Source organism: Ambystoma mexicanum, chromosome 6q, assembly GCF_040938575.1.
Source record: "Ambystoma mexicanum isolate Mex_15411 chromosome 6q, UKY_AmexF1_1, whole genome shotgun sequence".
Classification (NCBI taxonomy): domain Eukaryota; kingdom Metazoa; phylum Chordata; class Amphibia; order Caudata; family Ambystomatidae; genus Ambystoma; species Ambystoma mexicanum.
In genome coordinates, this window is record NC_090937.1 from 768,126,187 (window position 1) to 768,144,896 (window position 18,710).

The following is an 18,710-nucleotide window of genomic DNA, read 5'->3' on the forward strand; positions in this document are numbered from 1 at the left end:
TGTCGAATTAGTTCCATATTTTATATTCGTAATATGGTTTGCAAAACAGTTTCTCCAATTTTCTGATCATATTAAATAATTTAATCTCATGAATTCCAAAGCGGTCAGTTTGTCAGCATCTCGCGCACGTTGCTCCTTTTCACCTTCAAGTGCATCAGGCCCCAGTGACCACCAATGCCTCCCTGTGGGGGAGCCTACACAGTTCAACTTCCCGCCATGGGCTTATGGCAACTAGAAGAGGAGGAGTTGCACATCAGCATCTTGGAGCTGCAAGCAGTGTTCTGGTCTCTCAAGTCAGTCAAACCGCACCTCCAAGGCAAGGTGGTCTGTATCTTCACAGACAACAAAACCTCCATGTTCTACATCAGGAAACTGGAGGGAACCCGCTTTCACATTTTGTCCACTGCAGCGCAAGCGATGTGTAATTGGGCGATAGATCAGAAGATGTTTCTCATTCCGTTCCATCTGGCTGGTATTAATATCATCATAGATGCACTTAGCAGGTAACTACAATCATGACACGAGTGGGAGCTTCATCAGGCTCAACGACCCAGTAACCTTGAAACTGACTGCTTGGCTCCTGCAAACCTAGAGTTTGCCATTATCCAATGACCACAGAATGCAAATATATTCTGTCTAAAGCTAGAGCACCGTCTTTCTGACTATTTCCCATCCTTCCTATTCTTTTCCACTCGTTTTATGTTTGTCTGTCCCCCCATTCATCATTCATTATACATTATTATTCAAGCACCATTATACTTCATTTTTTTTCATGTATTCAACTTTTAACATTACTGAAATATTTCTTCAAATAATTAATGATCACTTATTTCTAACAGGTTACAACGTACTAAGTTGCATTAACAAATGAAAAGTTTTGTTTGCTTCTGTTAGAACACGTGTTACTTCATCAGCTAATAAAAATTATTTAAAACAAGAAAAAAAAGGAAGGGAAAAATAAAGTTAGAGCACCGTCTACCCTTCCGTCTACCCTTCCATGCTATAAGCACAAATGGAAACGCTGCTCTTTGGGGTGTAATCTGTAGGGGCTTTCTCGCCTTTTGCATAAAAGCTCCTCAAATCCTGCTATGCCTGCTCTCTAGTGAAGGCAGGCCTTGCTCGTGTATCCTTAAAGGTACACCTTGCAGCTATCTCCCAATACACTCCAGTGCCAGACAGGCCTTCCTTGTGGTTATGGAGACTTGTTAAAGAATTCCTGAAGGTCTATTCAGAGCATTTCCTCCTGTGAATGCCTCTCCTGCAGAACAGACTTTGCATTCACTGGACATGGCGTGTGTTTTGAAGTTTTATGTTGCACGCACAAAGACTGTTTGCACAACTAAACAGTTGTTTGTGACATTTGCATCTGGGAGGCAAGGGAAAGCTCTCTCAAAGGCTTCCATTTCCAGGTGGCTCTCTGGCTGTATCACATATTGCCACCGGTTTGCTAACAGGTCTTTGCCAAGGAGACAAGAGCCCATTCCACCAGAGTTGTGGCTGCTACTATGGCGTTCCTGTCTTGTGTTCCCCTGCTGGACATTTGCTGGGCTGCTACGTGGAGGTAATCTCATACCTTCATGAAATTCTACTGCATCGACTGGGATTCCAGGGTTGAGTGCTGTGTTGGCCAGGCAGTGCTTCGCATCCTGTTTAATTGAGGTGAGTGTGTTCCAGAGGTTAGTTATTATTTCTGTTGAGCCTATGCCACATCCCGTGGTTGTGTATGTACTGCTGTATAATCGTATTCAACAGCATGTGAATCCATGTAAGATCCCATGCTGGAGAAGGAACAAGTTACTTACCTGTAACTCCTGTTCTCCGGCATGGGTATTGTTAGGGTAGATTTTCATTTTAAAGCATAATCTCCTCCACATGCGAGTCCCTCAGCACTTTTTGCTGGACTGATTTTTGGTCTGTTCCCCTAAGTGAGTGTGACCCTTCGAAGGGATTGGTTCCGACGTATTCCACAAATGACAGGTAATCACCACAGCTGTGCTGCTTCAGAACATTTTCTGCGTCCTGCATCAATGACCTCAATACGCTGTCCTCGAGGGCCTCCGTTTAGCCAACGTCACCGGATGTTATATGTAGGACGCACAACGCCTGTAGCCCCAGTTCTGTTTTTTCTGCGAACGTGTTTGCTTCAGAGATCTCGGCGCGCCTTGGTTCTTCTGTTCTATCGGTTCTTCGAACTTGGTGTTCTGTGAAAAGATATCATGTCTTCGTCTTCTTCTACCCCACGGTCGGGATTCAAGAACTGTCGGGACAGCAGTTCCAAGATGTCACTTACGGACCCGCACGACGTCTGCCACTGGTGGACCACGCCACTGATGACTGAGACGATTGCAAGTCGTTAACGTTGAAGGCCTTGCGGGAGCAGAAGAGGAAGCTGACTGTAGGTATGGTTTCCAAACCCCGAAAGTTGAAATCCGCTGGGATCTCGACCGACTATTCGAGGGGCGACTCTCTGAGACATCGGCGTAAATCCAGGGGTCTCGGTTCCCGCCATTCCTCTGCCTCTTTGAGGCACTCGCGGAAGCGCCGTCACCGGTCCCCTTCCTCGTCCAAGGACTCCGCCAGACGGCGAGTTGCTTGTCCCAACAAGCATTCCTCTCCTGCGGAATGGGATGCATTTTGTACAGGGATGATGGCGATTTTCCGTTCGCAGGGCTCCGTTCCGTCCGTGCTTTCGAAAGAAGCAGGCAGGGAACGTGCTAGGGCTACCGCTCGTACGCCTTCGGGCTCGGGCGGTCGGCGCGATCATCGGGAGCCTTCGAGGTCCCGATCGGACAAGGTGGATCGCTCTAGCAATGCCCGCTCCAGGTCCCGGTCCTCGACGCCCTCGAGACCGGCGGAACCTGTGAGGTCTTCTAAGAAGACATCGCCATCTGCGCCATGTCCGTCGAAGGACTCTCTCGAATCTCCGCCCTCGAGGCCTGTGTCAAAGCCATAGGCGCCACGCTCGACGCAGATTATGTCGAAGCCCTCAACGCTTTTTGTGGAGGCTTTACCGGAGGTACCCCGTGCATCGGTGGAAACTCTGAGGAAGGCCCTGTGAGGCCTGTATTTGAACCTTTTTCTGTGCCTTCTTTCAGGGATTTATTCCAGCCTCTGGATTACATCTCTGAGGTGGATGAAGGGTCTGATGAAGGTTTGATACCTGATGAGGTTCCTGACAAACTCTTGTCTGGTCATAGCCAGTTGGAAGAACTGCGTCAGTCTTTGCACAACGGCAGTGGTCTGGCCATCTCTCCGGAGGTTGAGTTCGGTAGGCCGGGTGACGGAGTACTTGAGGTGGTCTGCGCCACTAGTGGATTTTCTGCAGGATGACCTGACAGATATCCTTGACCAAGGTCCACCCACTGACCCGGTGCTGCCATTTCATATAGCTCTACAGAGAAGGGTGGCGGCGGCTTGGACTGCTCTGGAGAGTGTCCCGGCAGTGAGCAAGTCATTGCCGAAAAAATACCGTCCAGCCAGTAGCGACCCCTGCTACTTGACGACGCACCCTACTCCGGAGAGTTTGGTGGTGCAGGCGGCTACGCCCCGGCAAAGCAGGCCTCATAGTCTACCATCCCTCCTGATAGGGACGACAAACGTTTTGATGGCTGGGAGAAGAAAGTGTTTTCTTCAGGGGGTATGGATTTACAGGCAGCCAATTCCATGTGTGCCTTAGTAACATGCCCTTTGATGGTGTACCTCTTTTTGGCAGCAAGGCTGATGAGAGCTTTGAAAGGTTGCAGACTTCAAAGGCTGCAGTGAAGTTGTGCGCTGCAGTCCGCCACCCTCCGCCTTTTCGTACTAGGGGACAGCAATGGAGGGGAGGTTCCTTTCGATACTACTCGTCTTTTGGTCGATTGAGGGGTGCGGCCAGTCAAAGGGGCCAACGTAGGAGTACCAGAGGTGGAAAACAGGGTACTCGAGGTACCAAGGCCGCTCGAGCAGTTGCCTCTTTGCCCTGAGGCGCAGCCGCTTCAGCTCAGTCATGAGGCCATGTCCCATGGTTCGCCGGTTGGGGGGGGGGGGATGGCGCAGCATCTTGTAGAATGGCGTGCCATTACTTCAGATCTGTGGGTTCTGGAGATAATAGCCCACGGCTACTGTCTTCCTCTCCGGCAGAGGCCTCACGACAATCCACCAGGGAATCTCACTTTGAAGATTCCGGATCCACTCCTTGCGCAGGAAATCAAATCCCTGCTGGAGAAAGGTGCCATAGAACTGGTGCCTGTAGCGGAGAGGAACAAGGGATGGTATTCCCCATATTTTTTGATCCCGAAAAAAGACGGGGGATTGAGACCCATCATGGACTTGTGTGGTTTGAACAAGCTCCTCAGGAAGCACAAGTTCAAGATGGTTACTCTTTCAAGTCCTCCAGGTCCTTCAACTTCAGGACTGGTTGGTGTCTCTTGACCTCAAGGACGCTTACTGAGACATGTGCTGATTCATCCCAAGCACAAGAAGTACCTGAGGTTCGCGGTTGGCGACTCGCACTTTCAGTTTCAGGTCCTGCCGTTCGGATTGATCTCCGCCCCAAGGGTCTTCACCAAGCTCATGGTGGTGGTGGCGGCAGCGTATCTCAGGAAAGGGGGGATTCACGTCTACCCCTACCTGAATGATTGGTTGATCAGGGCGCGCTCTCCCGAGCAAGTCCTGGATCATCCGTCAGTCATCTGCCACTCCCTTCACAAGCTGGGCTTCTCCCTCAATTTAAAGAAGTCCCACTTGACACCTACCCAGCGGCCCCAGTACATCGGAGCAGTGCTCGACACATCCCTGGGGCTGTTTTCCTCCCCAGGTGAGGGCCATCACATTCTGCAGATGGCGAACAAGTTTCAACATGCCCAGAGCCTCCCAGTGTTTCAGTTCTTGAGGTTGCTTGGCCTTATGGCATCCTGTATTCTCCTGGTGCCAGAAGCCAGGCTGCGGATGAGATCTCTGCAGTGGGCTCTCCAGATGCAGTGGTCACAGTCCTCCGGCAGGATATCGGATCCCGTTCAGGTGCTGCCCTTGGTCGCCCAGGATCTTCTATGGTGGGCCGTTGAAGGCAATCTGATGAAGGGGGCTCCATTTTGGCTACCCTGGCCGGAGGTGACTATCGTGACGGACGCATCCCTCACGGGATGGGGAGCTCATGCGAATGAGTTGATAGTCAACGGTCGTTCGTCTCCGTCGGAGTCCAGACTCCATATCAATCTGTTGGAGCTGAGGGCCGTCAGGCTAGCCCTGAAGGCTTTTCTGCCATCTGTGCGGGGGAAGAATGTCCTGATTCTGACGGACAATACAGTGGCTATGCACTACCTCAACAAAAAGGGGGGGCAGGGTCTCTCCCTCTGTGCAGAGAGGGAGGCGATGCAGCTCTGGTTCTGGGCCATCCAGCAGGAAATTTCGATCTCGGCAGTTCATCTGGCCGGAGACAAAAACGCAGCGGCGGACGCTCTGAGCAGGCAGAGCACAGTCTCTCACGAGTGGGAGCTGGCTCAGGAGATTCTCTTGGAGATCTTCGCCCTTTGGGGGACCCCACAAGTGGATCTCTTCGCCACCAGTTTCAACTGGAAGTGCGAAAGATTCTGCTTGCAGGATTTTCCTCCAAGAGGAGCCTTGGGGGACGCGTTCGTGGTGGAGTGGTCCTTCCCACTGCTGTACGCGTTTCCTCCAGTCCCCGTCATTCCGCAAGTGCTGCAGAGGTTCGGTTCCCGAATTATCCATATTGCTTCGGCATGGGCCAGGAGAATGTGGTACCCGGACCTTCTCGACATGTTCATCTGCCCTCCACGTCGTCTTCCCTACCAAGGCGATCTGCTCTCACGGGAGGGGGTCAGGTTCTCCATCCAGAGGTCAAGTCCCTCAACCTTCATGCTTGGCTTCTGAAAGGTTGAGGTATAAGGATTGGGACCTCCCTGAAGACGTGTTGGAGGTGTTGGTTTCGGCCAGAAGCGCTGCAACAAAGTCCCTGTACCGTTGCCGTTGGACAAAGTTCTGCGACTGGTGCAGGGTTACGAATGTGGATCCTTTTTCATGTGTCATTCCTGTGGTTCTGTCTTTTTTGCTTTCGTTAGCCCACAAGGGCCTGCAAGTGGGTACCATTAAAGGTTACCTGGCGGCGCTGTCCATATTTAAGCGCTTGTTTGAGGAGTGTTCTTATTTTAAAATTCCTTTGATTTCTCAGTTTCTGAATGGGCTCATTAATGTGTTCCCACTGTCACCTTTCCAGGTGCCCTCTTGGGATTTGCACCTGGTTCTAAAAGTCCTAATGGGAGCTCCGTTTGAGCCTTTACATTCTTGTCCTTTGAGACTGTTGACCTTGAAAACTATTTTTAGTTGCGGTCACTTCCGCTCGCAGAGTGAGTGAGTTGCAGGCACTTTCCGTTAAGCCACCCTTCAGTGTTCCATAAGCACAGGGTTGTCCTTAGGGGTCGTCCTTCTTTTCTTCCGAAAGTTGTGTCGGAATTTCATTTAAGCCAGAAGGTCATTCTTCCGGCGTTCTATCATCCTTCACATCCTGGTAAGGAAGAGGGGAGGCTCAATAGGTTGGATCTTAGGCAAGCTTTTAAGTTTCTACATCTCGCGCATGTCCCGGGTCAGAGTGGACAATCGGCTCTTTGTAGGATACGCTGGAAGGCGTTTGGGACAAGCTGTTACTAAACAAACTTTGTCTAGATGAATTATCTTGACAATTTCTGAATGTTAACCCTTGGCGGGTAAGGACCCTCCGGTAGACTTGCAGGCCCATTCTACTAGGAGTGTGGCTGCCTTTATTGCCCTGTAAAGGGGTGTTCCCATTCGTAAGATTTATGAAGCAGCCACATGGGCCTCTGTCCATACTGTTGTCAAACACTACTCCTTGGATTCTATCCATGGGCAAGATTTGGCCTTTGGCAAGGCGGTCCTCTATTCTGCAATTTAATTGGGCATTCTTAAATTCTAAATTCTTTTCCCACCTCCTTACGTTGGTACTGCTTTGGGAATCTGTCATAGATGTGGAATAAGTCGGAGGAACCAAACCCTTTGAAGAACAAATTACTTTTACCTGGTAACGTTCTTTCAATGGGATGTTCCGACGACTTATTCCACATCGAAACCTGCCCCTCTACAGAATTTCTTATGCGATTGCAGCTTCCGTTTCCGCAAGGCTTTCTGTAGTCATACTGGCAGAAAATTGGTGCCACACGTGGGGCTATGGGCGTCGTGCGTCCTACTTGTAACATCCGGTGACGTCGGCTCGACGGAGGCCCTCGAGGACAGCGTATCAATGTCATCGACGCAGACGCCGAAAATTTTCCGAAGCAGCACAGCTGTGGTGATTACTTGTCATAGATGTGGAATACGTCGTCGGAACATCCCATCGAAAGAACGTTACCAGGTAAGAAAGTAACTTGTTCTTTTCTCACACTCATTCCTTTAACCTATTGTAATTCGTTTTGTAACTCTCTTGGAGAAATGATTTCCTCCACATTTTATGGCATCTGTCTTTGACTTTTGCAGCACCGAGCACTTTCTGTGCAGCGATGTTGGGAGCCCCTTGGGCTTCCTTTTTTTCTGTTGGGAGATATTTTTATCCTTCCTATATTTTGTATTGTGAGATTAGCACACTCCACCTTGTGCGAAGTGCTGAGGGGTTACACTGTATCCCCCTTTTCACTGCTCCTGTAACTTTTTGGTTACAGTGACAAGCTAATCGAAATGGCTTATGGCAGTGGTTTATCCTACCTACCTTTTTGTGCAATTTCTACTCCCAGGCTCTAATTAAAGCCTCAGTAGTGCATAGATGGGGTCACCATTGACCTAAAATGGTAACTTGTCCCTTCTTGATATTTCTTCTGCTGTGCAGGGCGGGGAGAGGTCCTGGTTTGACTTTTGTCTTCGAATCCTTTGTGACGCCTGCCCCAGTGTATCTGTCGGGACAGGAAATTGGGGAGGACTGCTGTTATTTTTCGTCTTACTGGGCCTGCCTGGAAGCAGATCCAACTGAGCTTGAATGGTGCTGATTAGCTGGCTTCCTGCATAAAAGGCGTGTGTTCCTGAGGCTGAAGGCAAAATGACCACCAGAACTGAAAAAAACGAGGAAGAAGAGGAGAGACGTCCGCAGCCACTTCCCGACACCTGTAGCTGAAGATTCCTTCCATCTAACTGCTGCTGTGCGACCCCTCCCAAGCGTCAGGAGATGGATGACTTTGGTCCGACCGGTCTAAGGGAGAATAGGTCTTGAGACAAGCTGCATTTCAAGCCATCCAACGAGGAGCTGTGACCTTCACCGACTTCAAAACGCCAATGCCATGGGACCTGTGGCCACCGTGCAGTACATAGTCTTCCGAAGATGGAATCTTTCAAAACTTTGCTGGACTCCTTCCTGACCACCAAAGGCAAGATTCCACTCCTTGAAGTTCCCTCAACAGAGTGCTAGACCGAGAAAGCAATGCTAATCGACCGGGTGGTAACCGTTCTTTACTGGTGCTTTGGAAAAGGGCCAAAATCACAGAACCCGTGAAGAATCCTTTGTTGAGTTACTTCACTCGACTACTGCTGCAAGATCCATTCCAGTTTCCCTGCGTTTCGTCTGCCTGACAAAGAATTTGGTGACCGGGTCTGCTACTGCTGCATCGGGGAGACATTGTGCTGCATCCTCTTCTTCACTTATAAGGTACTGTGAGTTTCAAGGTAAAATGTACGTAGAGTTGCTTTGCTGCTTGAGGGTTGCTGAAGTGATGATTCGTGTGTCTGGGAGTTCGCCCATGCCTAATGCCTGTGTGTCTTCAGGGAGCCTTCTCTGAAGTCCCTAAACCCTTTTCCCAATAAAAGCTTGAATTACTTGGAACTTCCTACAGCTTGTGCGTTACCTGGTTTGCCCTCCAATCTGATAAGAAGTTAGGGATGGGCTTTTAAAGTGTTAGGCCTCTGTGAAAATAATTACAAGTATTTACTTGCTTTATATTGGTTTTGTTTCATCCATTCTTACCTAAAACAGATATTCTGAAAAGTTAATAGAACAGTGTAACATAGCTTTGAATTGCATACTGTCATTCTAAAAGTAGTAAAAAGGTGATTTACTTACTGTGAATATTGCATTGGTTTTTATACTTACGTTTTACCTGTGAGTGTGTATATGTATATGTACATATATATATATATATGTATATATATATCTCCTTAACTTTATTGTGTCCGTGTTTCTTTGGGCCGGAGTTCTTTGTACCACCTACGGCCCTTTCTCCATCTTAAAATGAGCCTGGCTGTTCAGCCATTGCTACCAACAAAACTTGTGTGATTCAGGCTTACACTAAGAGTTGGAGCCCTGTATCCCAAGTGTGAGTCTTCTGAAGTCCTACCTTAGGTGGACTTTAGTAAAACTCCCCAACGGGCATCTTACATGGATTCCCATGCAACTGCCACTTCATGTGCACTTATGAAGATGGTCACTGGGGATGGAGCAGACGAGGGCGAATGCCATTGGCTTGGGCAGTATGACCTGAAGTGACAGCAGTAGGCTGTAAAAGGGACAAGCAGTTTTAGTTTTAAATGGAAACTGCTTTTAATATTACTGTGGATTCCCAGCCTGGCGACGGGAAATACTCATGAGTATGTGAATCCACGTAAGATACCCATGCTGGAGAACAGGAGTTACATGTAAGTAACTTGTTCCTTCTGGACCACTTCCAGCCAGCCCCAACCTCATCCCAAATGTACTGTACTGAGAACCGTGCAGTGCGCATGTCTTGCACCCTCAAGTGAGCCCTACCGGGTACATGATATGACATTTGACAGAGGGGTTGGATAAAGGGCTTATGTGAGTTGATGGACCGTAACCCATCACCCAGTGGGACGTTGCCATATACCCAGTCTGTGATGCTGCCCTAGAGGACAGAGCTGCATCAAAGGGGCATGTGCGAGCAAGTAACAGCCCAAATACATATCAGTAAACCCTCCAAAATAACTTGCATCATTAAATCTAGTCACATACTAAGTCCGGCAGCCTCTGCCTTACTGCACGTCTAGCTGTGAATTCACACCACCAGTCATGAGCTCGGCTAGACTCTGCCATCACCCATTAGTATATTGCAATTATCCCCGGTGTGAGGCAGGCATGGTACCAAGAGAGAGACAGACTCAAAGGTAAAAGTTAGAAAACCTTTATTATAAAACTTAGTAGGGTTGGTGCAATGTCTAACTGGCCGTAGCGCTAATGGGGTTGTTCCCTCAACTGGTGCCTCTAAGGGCTGTCGATGTCCATAAGTCCAAACCCAAAATGTCTGTGTCAAAACCTATGCTTGCTCTCACTCTTAAAACAAATGTGATGTTCGGTCTTCTTAACAAAAAATGGTGGCTCGAAAAGAAATGTAAACCAAGGCTGGTTTCATGTAGCCTTACCGTCTGGTTTAGTTATGCCAGTTTAACATATATAGTTTGACGTAAAAGGGGTGCCCTTGGGACTTTCCAGCCAGGGCTCTTGTGGCAGGACAGTAGAGTTCACAATGTCTGTCTCTCTTGGGGTGCTCTTCCCCAAGCTCTGACCCCTCTGGTTCGAAAAGAAAAGTCAGTTCCTTTTAGGCCTCTCAGGGTTCCCTTCACCAAATCTAGACTTCTCTCTTTACAACTATGTCTCTCACAGTTTCCTTTGGGCCTCTCAGGGTTCCCTTCCCTTAGGCCCCTTTTGTCTCAAAAAGTTTCATTTAAAAGTTCACAAACCTCAAACACCCAAATGCACACCTTGTCGGGATACACTTCTCATAGAACAGTTCCTTTTTGTAAGATAGCAATAGCCTTCTCATTCACTTCGGAGGATTTCCCTCCCACTTCACTCTCAGTGGAGCTCCTCCTTTTTCCACCTCCTATTAAGTGGCGCTGTACACCTTCATTGCTCAACACTGGGGTAGTATCAGCGACCTTAGTGCTGCTCACGCCTTTCGCACTTTTCCTTCTTTCTTCCGGGTCGCTCGCACCCTCTTTTGTTTCCATTCCACAATTCACTGTTTTCTGCTTTCTTCTGCTTTTGCGCCACTAGCGCACTTTCTTTCACTTGCTTTGTAATTATCGTGCTGCTTGCACATTCTGCTGCTCCAGTCTCTTTATCTCATGAAACTCACTGTTTTTTTTTTGTAGCGCTGGAGGGCAGTTTCTTCGGGATGTGTCTCACAGTCGGGGCCTCACCACCTACCCCTCAGACACCTCTGGGATCTACACATATCCCAGGGGAAGGAGCACTGGCCTGGATGCGGCTAACAGGTCACAGCCTTCCCCAATATGGCTCCATGGAGACACGGCTCCCTCGCCACGCTGCAACCCCTCTGACACACAGTCAGCGTCCTGGCGTCCTGTTCTCCTCCGGCTCCTCTGGGCTCTTCCAGCATCTGTGTCCTGTTCCCTCGCTTCCACGGGCCACCCAGAAACCCCAGCTTGCTCATTTCTCTTGGCAGAACCACACCTTTTGTATACCCTAACTGGGAGTCAAGTGGAGTCAGGCGCGTATAGTTAATGTCAGGCGCCTGACTCTATTAACGGGACAGCCAAGTGGTGGAGTGTAGTAGGCCTCTCCCTGCATCTTCCTCTTCTTCCTATGGCTACTCTTTATAACTCCTGGCTGCCTCTTCCCAGTACATGTTGGAAATGGGCAGGGGGAGACTTGGTGAGATTGAAAATACCCCATAAAGGCTGAGAGTATGTTGATGTACAGTTGGGAAAGGGGGAATACCATGTCTCGTCTTTAGGCACACACCCCCCCCCACCCCACACTCCCGAATTCGCAGCGACTATCAATTCAGGTGATGCTGCCTCACTTGTCCACCCCCAAGGGGTCAGGATCCAAAAGCGATGGCCCTTCCCTGGCCACCTGAATGGAAGATCCTGGGGAAGTAGCTAGGAGAATGCCTTCAGGTTTCTCACACCTGGTAAACATGCCTAACATACTCTACTGCCTCTGTTAGTTACGCTACTATATAGTATCACTGATGGCCTCAGGCATCCATACACAAAGATGATCAATTTAAGGTGATATATTAAGATTTTATGCAAATAGTTTGTGATAGCTGGGATGATTGAAACTAACTCGGTGCTAAAGCATGACAACCCCTACTGTCTAGATATTTTATAATCTGGAAATATTTTATAATCTGGAAGGGAAATCTAAAGGCTAGGGCCTTCTCCATCAACCTCTCTCGGGGAATTTCACAATGATCCTCTCCATTTTGGCAGTAGACTGGTTTCAGTGGGGTTTCTCCACTTGTCTCTGCCCCTCACACTAGCTTTCTCACTGCCATTCTGTCTCATCCTCTGTCATCTTCCTAGTTTCTCTCACTCTCAACCTGTACCACTCTCCTTGTCCTCTCAATTCTTTACCTTCTCCTTCCTCCTATTCATTACCCTCAAGTCTCCCCATCCACCATCCCCCTATCTACACCCCTCTTCTTCTCCCTCTCACCTCTTCCACCAACCTCTCCTTTGTCTCTTTGTGCACCCCTCTCCCCCAATGACTCCTATCTTCTCGCCTGTCTCCTGATCTTATCACACTCTCTCTGCCCGTATCTCCCCACTAACTGTCGTCTCTCTATCCACCCCACTATCACTCCTACTGTCACATTTCTCTTGAGTTTGACACACACCAGCAAGTCTTATCGAAATTCACGGCCGCCTATTTCCTGGATGCACTTGTGTGCCTCTGCTTAATGCTCCAGGAAGTCTAGCAGGTGTATTCCCAAATCTTCTTTAAGTGCACTCTAAAGTCTCCCCCATGAATTACCCAGTAAGTCTCTTACATGATCAGTGAACCTCGCATAAACTGGCCTTTAAATCAACAATTTGAACATAGTGTCCCCAATGGGTTTCACACCTATTAATCTACAACCCCATTAGTCTACTCTTTCAAATCCTCCGCCTTTAAGAGCTGTGAGAATGTGCAGACAAGAGTTTCTAAATCCTGTGACTTTAGCCCCAGCGACCTGCTTCTTTTAGAACGGGTTAAAAAGACGAAGGTGGATGCACACTCCCATGCTGCCAACCACACCCGGTTTATGTGATCCTCCACAGTAGCGATGTCTAAGGGCAGTGCGGGAGGGTGGTGGATTTTTGTACCTAGGAAGCCATGAATCTGACCCAAGACCTTTGAGTCAAACGTGAATATGAACTGGCACCTGTGGTACAAGAGCTCACTCTTGTGGGAATGTATCTTGGACTGCAAATTCGTTTGTGTATGTGTTTGTATGAAATGAAACTGATTGCTCAGGTCTTGTAGTAAATTTCGGGTGTGAGTGAATTGTGGCAATTGCTATTACAGCCCTGAGGATTATTGAATGTCTTGGATATTCAAGGATCTGTAGGAGAGTCTCTAGTGCGTAACTGGACTTTTCCAAGTGATTGATTTCCTGTTTATTTCCCTAGGTGATTCCAGCCAAAGGCACCCTTTCCTTCAGGGTGGTGTTCCTGCCATCTGAGGAGGGCAACATCGAGAGCTCCTTATTTATTAATACCTCCTCGCATGGCGTTCTCCCATATCAGGTATGGCCTAACATTTTCTAGAATAGCAGAAATTAATGCTTGCAACAATGTGTATATTTTAAATATGTTAAGTACGTAATGAGGTGGTCTTTTTTTTGTGCGACTTGCATACAGTTGCTGCAACAAATGTGTAATACGTAGAAATGAATGTGTATGCTTGCACAAAAGACATCTGAATGGCAGATTTCAGCGACATGACGGCTAAGCCACAATGTTCCCTTTTGAAGTTCTCCACAAGGTCTTACCATTTGAATGTGTACATTTTGCACGTTTTACACAACTGTGTGATGGCGTAATTACCAACTGAACCAGAGGACTTGTTTTGTTATGACACATAGCTTTAAAACCTGTTTGTGTTTTTCAAATGTGTTGAGGAATCTTAATCCGTTTACATTTTTGATACATATTAAAAAAACTTTATTTTGGCTGTTTAGGAGTCCTTGCATTGTGTGCCCTTATTTCCAGGCGTCCCACATTGCATACGGTTCCTATTCCCTTTACATCACATAGTTGTCTTCTGAGGGCTAATCCCAGAAGTGGTGCGTGCCCTGTGGGCAGACATTGGTTTGTGCGAGAAAGGCTTAGACGATAGGACAGTTTTCATCCTTCTTTTTTTCCTGACAGTACTAATGATTATACTTGGATTTCATATTTGTAGAAACTGCTGCAACCCTGTGGTGGACACAGTTAGCTGCTTTCGTTGGCATATTCATCTGACCCCAAAGTACAGTACATTAACATGTGTGGTACCATAGTTACCAACATGACCAGTTCCAATCTGTATGTGCTTATCCAGGCCTGTTTTTTATTTGCATTCTGCCCTTCACATTGCCTGATTTGCTTAAAAAAGCACAAGTTTATTTTTTACACCCTTGCTACCAGTTCTTAGATTTTGCTTGAGTCAGACAATCTGCTGGTAGCACATCCCTTCCCAATCTCGATAATGGAGAAGTGGTCCCCAGAACTGGGCATGCCAGCCCATAGTTGGCCTTTCCGCTGACATTTCCCTTTTCATCTGTTTGCTTTTCTCCATTTGCACCCATGCATTCCTCTTTCTATGTATGGAGCATTGTCGCACGTAATACCACCATTCACTGCCATTCATCCCGCTGTGTTTTTTTCTGGGGGGCAGGAGCCGCCTGTCGCACTGCACGCTGCCGGAGCAGTGAGCACACCACCTTATTGCCAGGTAAGCCTGTGGGCCCCTTGTACTGGCAGTTTCAGCAGCCATTCATTACTGTGCTGAATGTGGATCACACGGAAATTCCACAAGGAAAATACTTCCATTCCATTATGCAGCACCAGAGACTATGTTGATGCTTTATTTGAGCTACATGCTACCAGCGCACTACTAGCAAAATTAGGAATCCTGCCTGCATCCAGTCGCCTACACCACCTCTAAGATGGCTTCCATATGATCTCTGCCTTGAATCACTGTACCAAACCAGCTGGAGGAAGCAGATTGGTCACCCAACCCCTTTTCTGCCTATCAGGGTTGCCAGTAGCACAAGCCGCCCCGCACACTGAGGCTCATGTCTGAGCCTGTCAGAGTGTGGAGGTGCATCCACCCCCTTCACCGCCAGTTGCAAGGGCAATACCATTGTATCCCAATGCTGGGCGACTGGTAGATCAAGCAACTTACCCGACACCCTCATTACCCCCTGCCCCTGGCACATAAGCACCGGTCTGCCTGCACAAATGCACACTCACACCTAGCAAACTACCAACTGTGACATGTCCTAAGGGCCCAACTGGATTCTCAGCTACCTGGCCCCACCACAGCAGTAAGAATCTCTAAGCACCCCATAATATTGGGTGTCATAATCAGAAGCCTCCATACGAGCGGTCTACCCTAAAGACAATTGAAACTTGAACCCCTCTGCTAACGCCGGCGTCCTTACTGTGTGCTCACAGGTTTTATTCACGATCAACACCTTTGTAAAACACCTTTTCGCTTCCCGGTTTAATCCTAAGCACATGTAGCATTCCAATGTGCACTGCCTCCAGGCATCAGCTGTGTTCTCCTCCATGCCTTTGACGATTAACTTGTAATGCTAAATGCGACTATCGCCTAGCAATTTGTTGTATTACATATGGTTTCATTCACGGTTGTATTTATGTTTGAATGTTATCTGGTTGTCCTGCACTGTACAAGCGCATGGGAGAATGTTTGGGTTTGGAGTGAACGAGGGATTCTAATTGGGGCAGTTGACAAGAGTGTGGACGGAGAGTGGATGAGAAGGAGTTGCAGTGCAGGGTGCCGGGTCTACGGCTAATGTAAATAAACATATATTGTTTACATCCACTCTGGTGATTCGCATACCTCAATTGGCGACGAGGATATACCTGGTGTCGTCGGGACCCATGAAGAGTGAGAGCAGCTGCTCTGAGCGAACGATCGCCTTCCGTTTGCTTGTGCTGCATTTCAGTCCATTTCGGAGGTGCGAGGATTTGGACATTTGGAGTTCTGTAAGAGTCGGATTGTTTTTTTTTTATTATTAGAAACAGACACATTTGGGTGCGGTGCAAACGCGCGCGCTCGTTATACTGGAATTGGAGAAATGGACCCCGTCAAGCGTCTCACGGTCACGTAATTTGACCTCACCCACAGCCAGGAAGTCAGGCGAGGGTGTGAGAAAGAAAAGAGCCTACTCATCCTTGTCTCAGTGGAAAAACAAAAAAATATATATTTATTTATTCCCTCTAGTGCATATTTGCACGTTTTGAAGGAGAAAAAGAGGAGATCTCGGAAACCGTTGGATGTTTACTATGAAAGAGAATTACAGGAAATCGCAATAGGAGGAAATACATTTTAATAACAAACATCCAATACAGCAAAATAGATAATATTGTATGAATATTATTACATGTGAGCTACGAGTCAACCATGCAAGGCATTAATATTCAGCCGCCTGCAAGTTTCCTTCCAACACCTGGTCAGCCTGTAGTTGCTTGGTCTGAATGGAAAGAGTTCTGGTTGAACTATGTTCAGACCGTTGAACAAGAAGGACTTACTTCTCATAAGAAGAAGTTATTATTGCTTCATGCCTTGGGTTTTGGAAATTCAGGGAATTGGCAGAATTACCGGGAGATGAAGCTGGTGATGCTGATGAGCATGAAAAAGCCATATGACAATTGGACAATTGGACAAATACTATGCTCCGGAGACAAATGTAGCTATAAACAGATACAAGGATACAGAAGGAGCATGAGAATATAGAAGAGTATGTTTCAGCATTGAGGCTTTTAGCACGTACTTGTCATTTTGGGAATGGAATCACCCTTGATGAACTAATCAGAGACCAGATTATTATCCATTCAAGAGACAGTTTAGTTCAAGACAGATTATGTATGGTAGGTAACCCATCTCTGCCAGAGACTATTGCCATCGCGAAACGTATAAAACACAGTCAATTGTGTTCCAAAGAAATGAAGAGCAGAAAACAGGCGGCTACTCAAAACATGCTTCATCATAATGCTAAAACGGGACAAGAAGCAGAGGAGCAAGGTTTGGTTAGCACGCTGCGAACCAAAGAACGAAGTGATGCCACTGCAATCAAAAGTTATAGAGTAAAGGGACTTGAGAACAGAGGAAATAGGGCAGAAGTGTGGAAATTGTGGAGTGAAGGGCCATTTTGCTGTCACATGTAGACGGAAAAAGAGTTTCAGCTATTCAAGATGAGGAGGAAGATTCGGAAGAGGAAAGGGTGTTTTTGATTCATGAACCACCATGAGGAGAATTCAAATGCCCGAGTTGTGAAGTAATATTTGACAATTGGAAACTCAAAGTGAAGGTTGATAGTTGTTCACCATGGACAATTATTACGAAGAGAACCTGGCAGAAGTTATCAGCATATGGTGTCAGAAGTAAATTGAAAGCATCAGATATAAAGAATTCCGGCACCTAAGATCCGGCTTTCGGACCTCCACGTGGTCGGGCCTTCTGGCCGGCCTACACAGTAGGGAGAGTGGGCTCGGGGTTTGCCATACTGCTATGTCTTTCCTCTTTTCCACTTCTTTCCTTTTTGTTCTGGTCACCCTTCCCTTCTGCTATGGAAAAGACTCCATTTAGATTCTGCTCTCTGTGAAGGGTCAGATATCCGTGGAAAGACAAGCACACTTTGTGTACGCTTGTCTCCCCCCCAGAGCACTAAAGCGGTGTTCAGCGTTAAACTCCTAAACCTAATCCCTTAAGGAGCGCCGGTTGAAGCGGTGGGCCGCGTACGGTATGTCACGCGTGGAGCCTCCCTCCCCTGCCGCGACACCAGCCGAGAGTGACTGGGTACATCGGATGACCAAACGTCCAACGCGGACGTTGTAGACCTTGAGGCGGACGATTCTAGAGCCGCCACGTCCGTCCCCGACCCTTCCGGGCTCGACTCCGGTCTTGCTACAGAGACCACACCCGGTGACAGTGGCGTACAATCGCACCGCACACAACACACAACCCAAGCGCCCTCCTCGACGACCTCGTCGAAGAAGGCGCAAGCGCCATCTGATCGATTTGATCCAAAGCCTTCCCCGCATCCGCAGCAGCGCATGACGTCTGGGCTTAATAAACATAACAAAGGCACTACTCCCCAAACTACACACGCCGAAGTTTCTGAACAAGAAACTTCGACGAGTTTCAAGGTTTCCAAGGCCTGTGCAGGCCCGAAAACTACGAGTAGGCCTTTAACTACCAGTAGGCCTCTACCCGAGAAACCATCATCGGAGGCTTTGTCCCCCGAAGATTCAGTAACCATCAGTAAGATTATCAATAGGATTGCTACTGCGGTGGGCCTAGTACCGGTCTCACCCACAGTTATGGGCCAATCCGCCGAAAGGTTTTCCACGGTTTTGGAAGACGATCCTGAGGACTCTTAGGAAGAGAGCCAGGTACCCCTCTCAAGCACCCTGAGGAGATCCTCTGAACGCCTTAGGGCGGAGGACCCTGTTCCTGCTCAGCTGGGTCCATTTGGGTCATCCAAGTGGACTACGGAACAATTTGAGGGGTATATGGATCGGCTGGAGCAGGTTTTCGGGGCTTCTGATCAACCTCTGCTGAAAAAAGCTCGGGTAGACCCTAACCCTCACACACGAGTTGCCCAACACCTAGATGCTCAACACTATGTTGATTATCTAGAAGATGTCAGAAGGACACGTATAGAGACATCTATACAGAAGAAGAGGAGACTTCTTTTCTGGACAATTATGGGGAAGATCAAGGCGCAACGGACAACTGGGAG

The 18,710-nt window shown here is 48.0% G+C and overlaps 1 protein-coding gene across 2 annotated transcripts in view; it reads left to right on the forward strand.

Moving 5' to 3' along the window:
- The window catches only part of TMEM131L (transmembrane 131 like), a 909,664-nt gene that overhangs the window by 361,555 nt on the left and 529,399 nt on the right, over positions 1–18,710 (forward strand). For both annotated transcript variants that reach the window (XM_069631301.1, XM_069631300.1), the window contains exon 6: positions 13,366–13,482. In XM_069631301.1, coding sequence (XP_069487402.1) covers positions 13,366–13,482 — 117 coding nt within the window. The remainder of the gene's footprint in view (positions 1–13,365; positions 13,483–18,710) is intronic.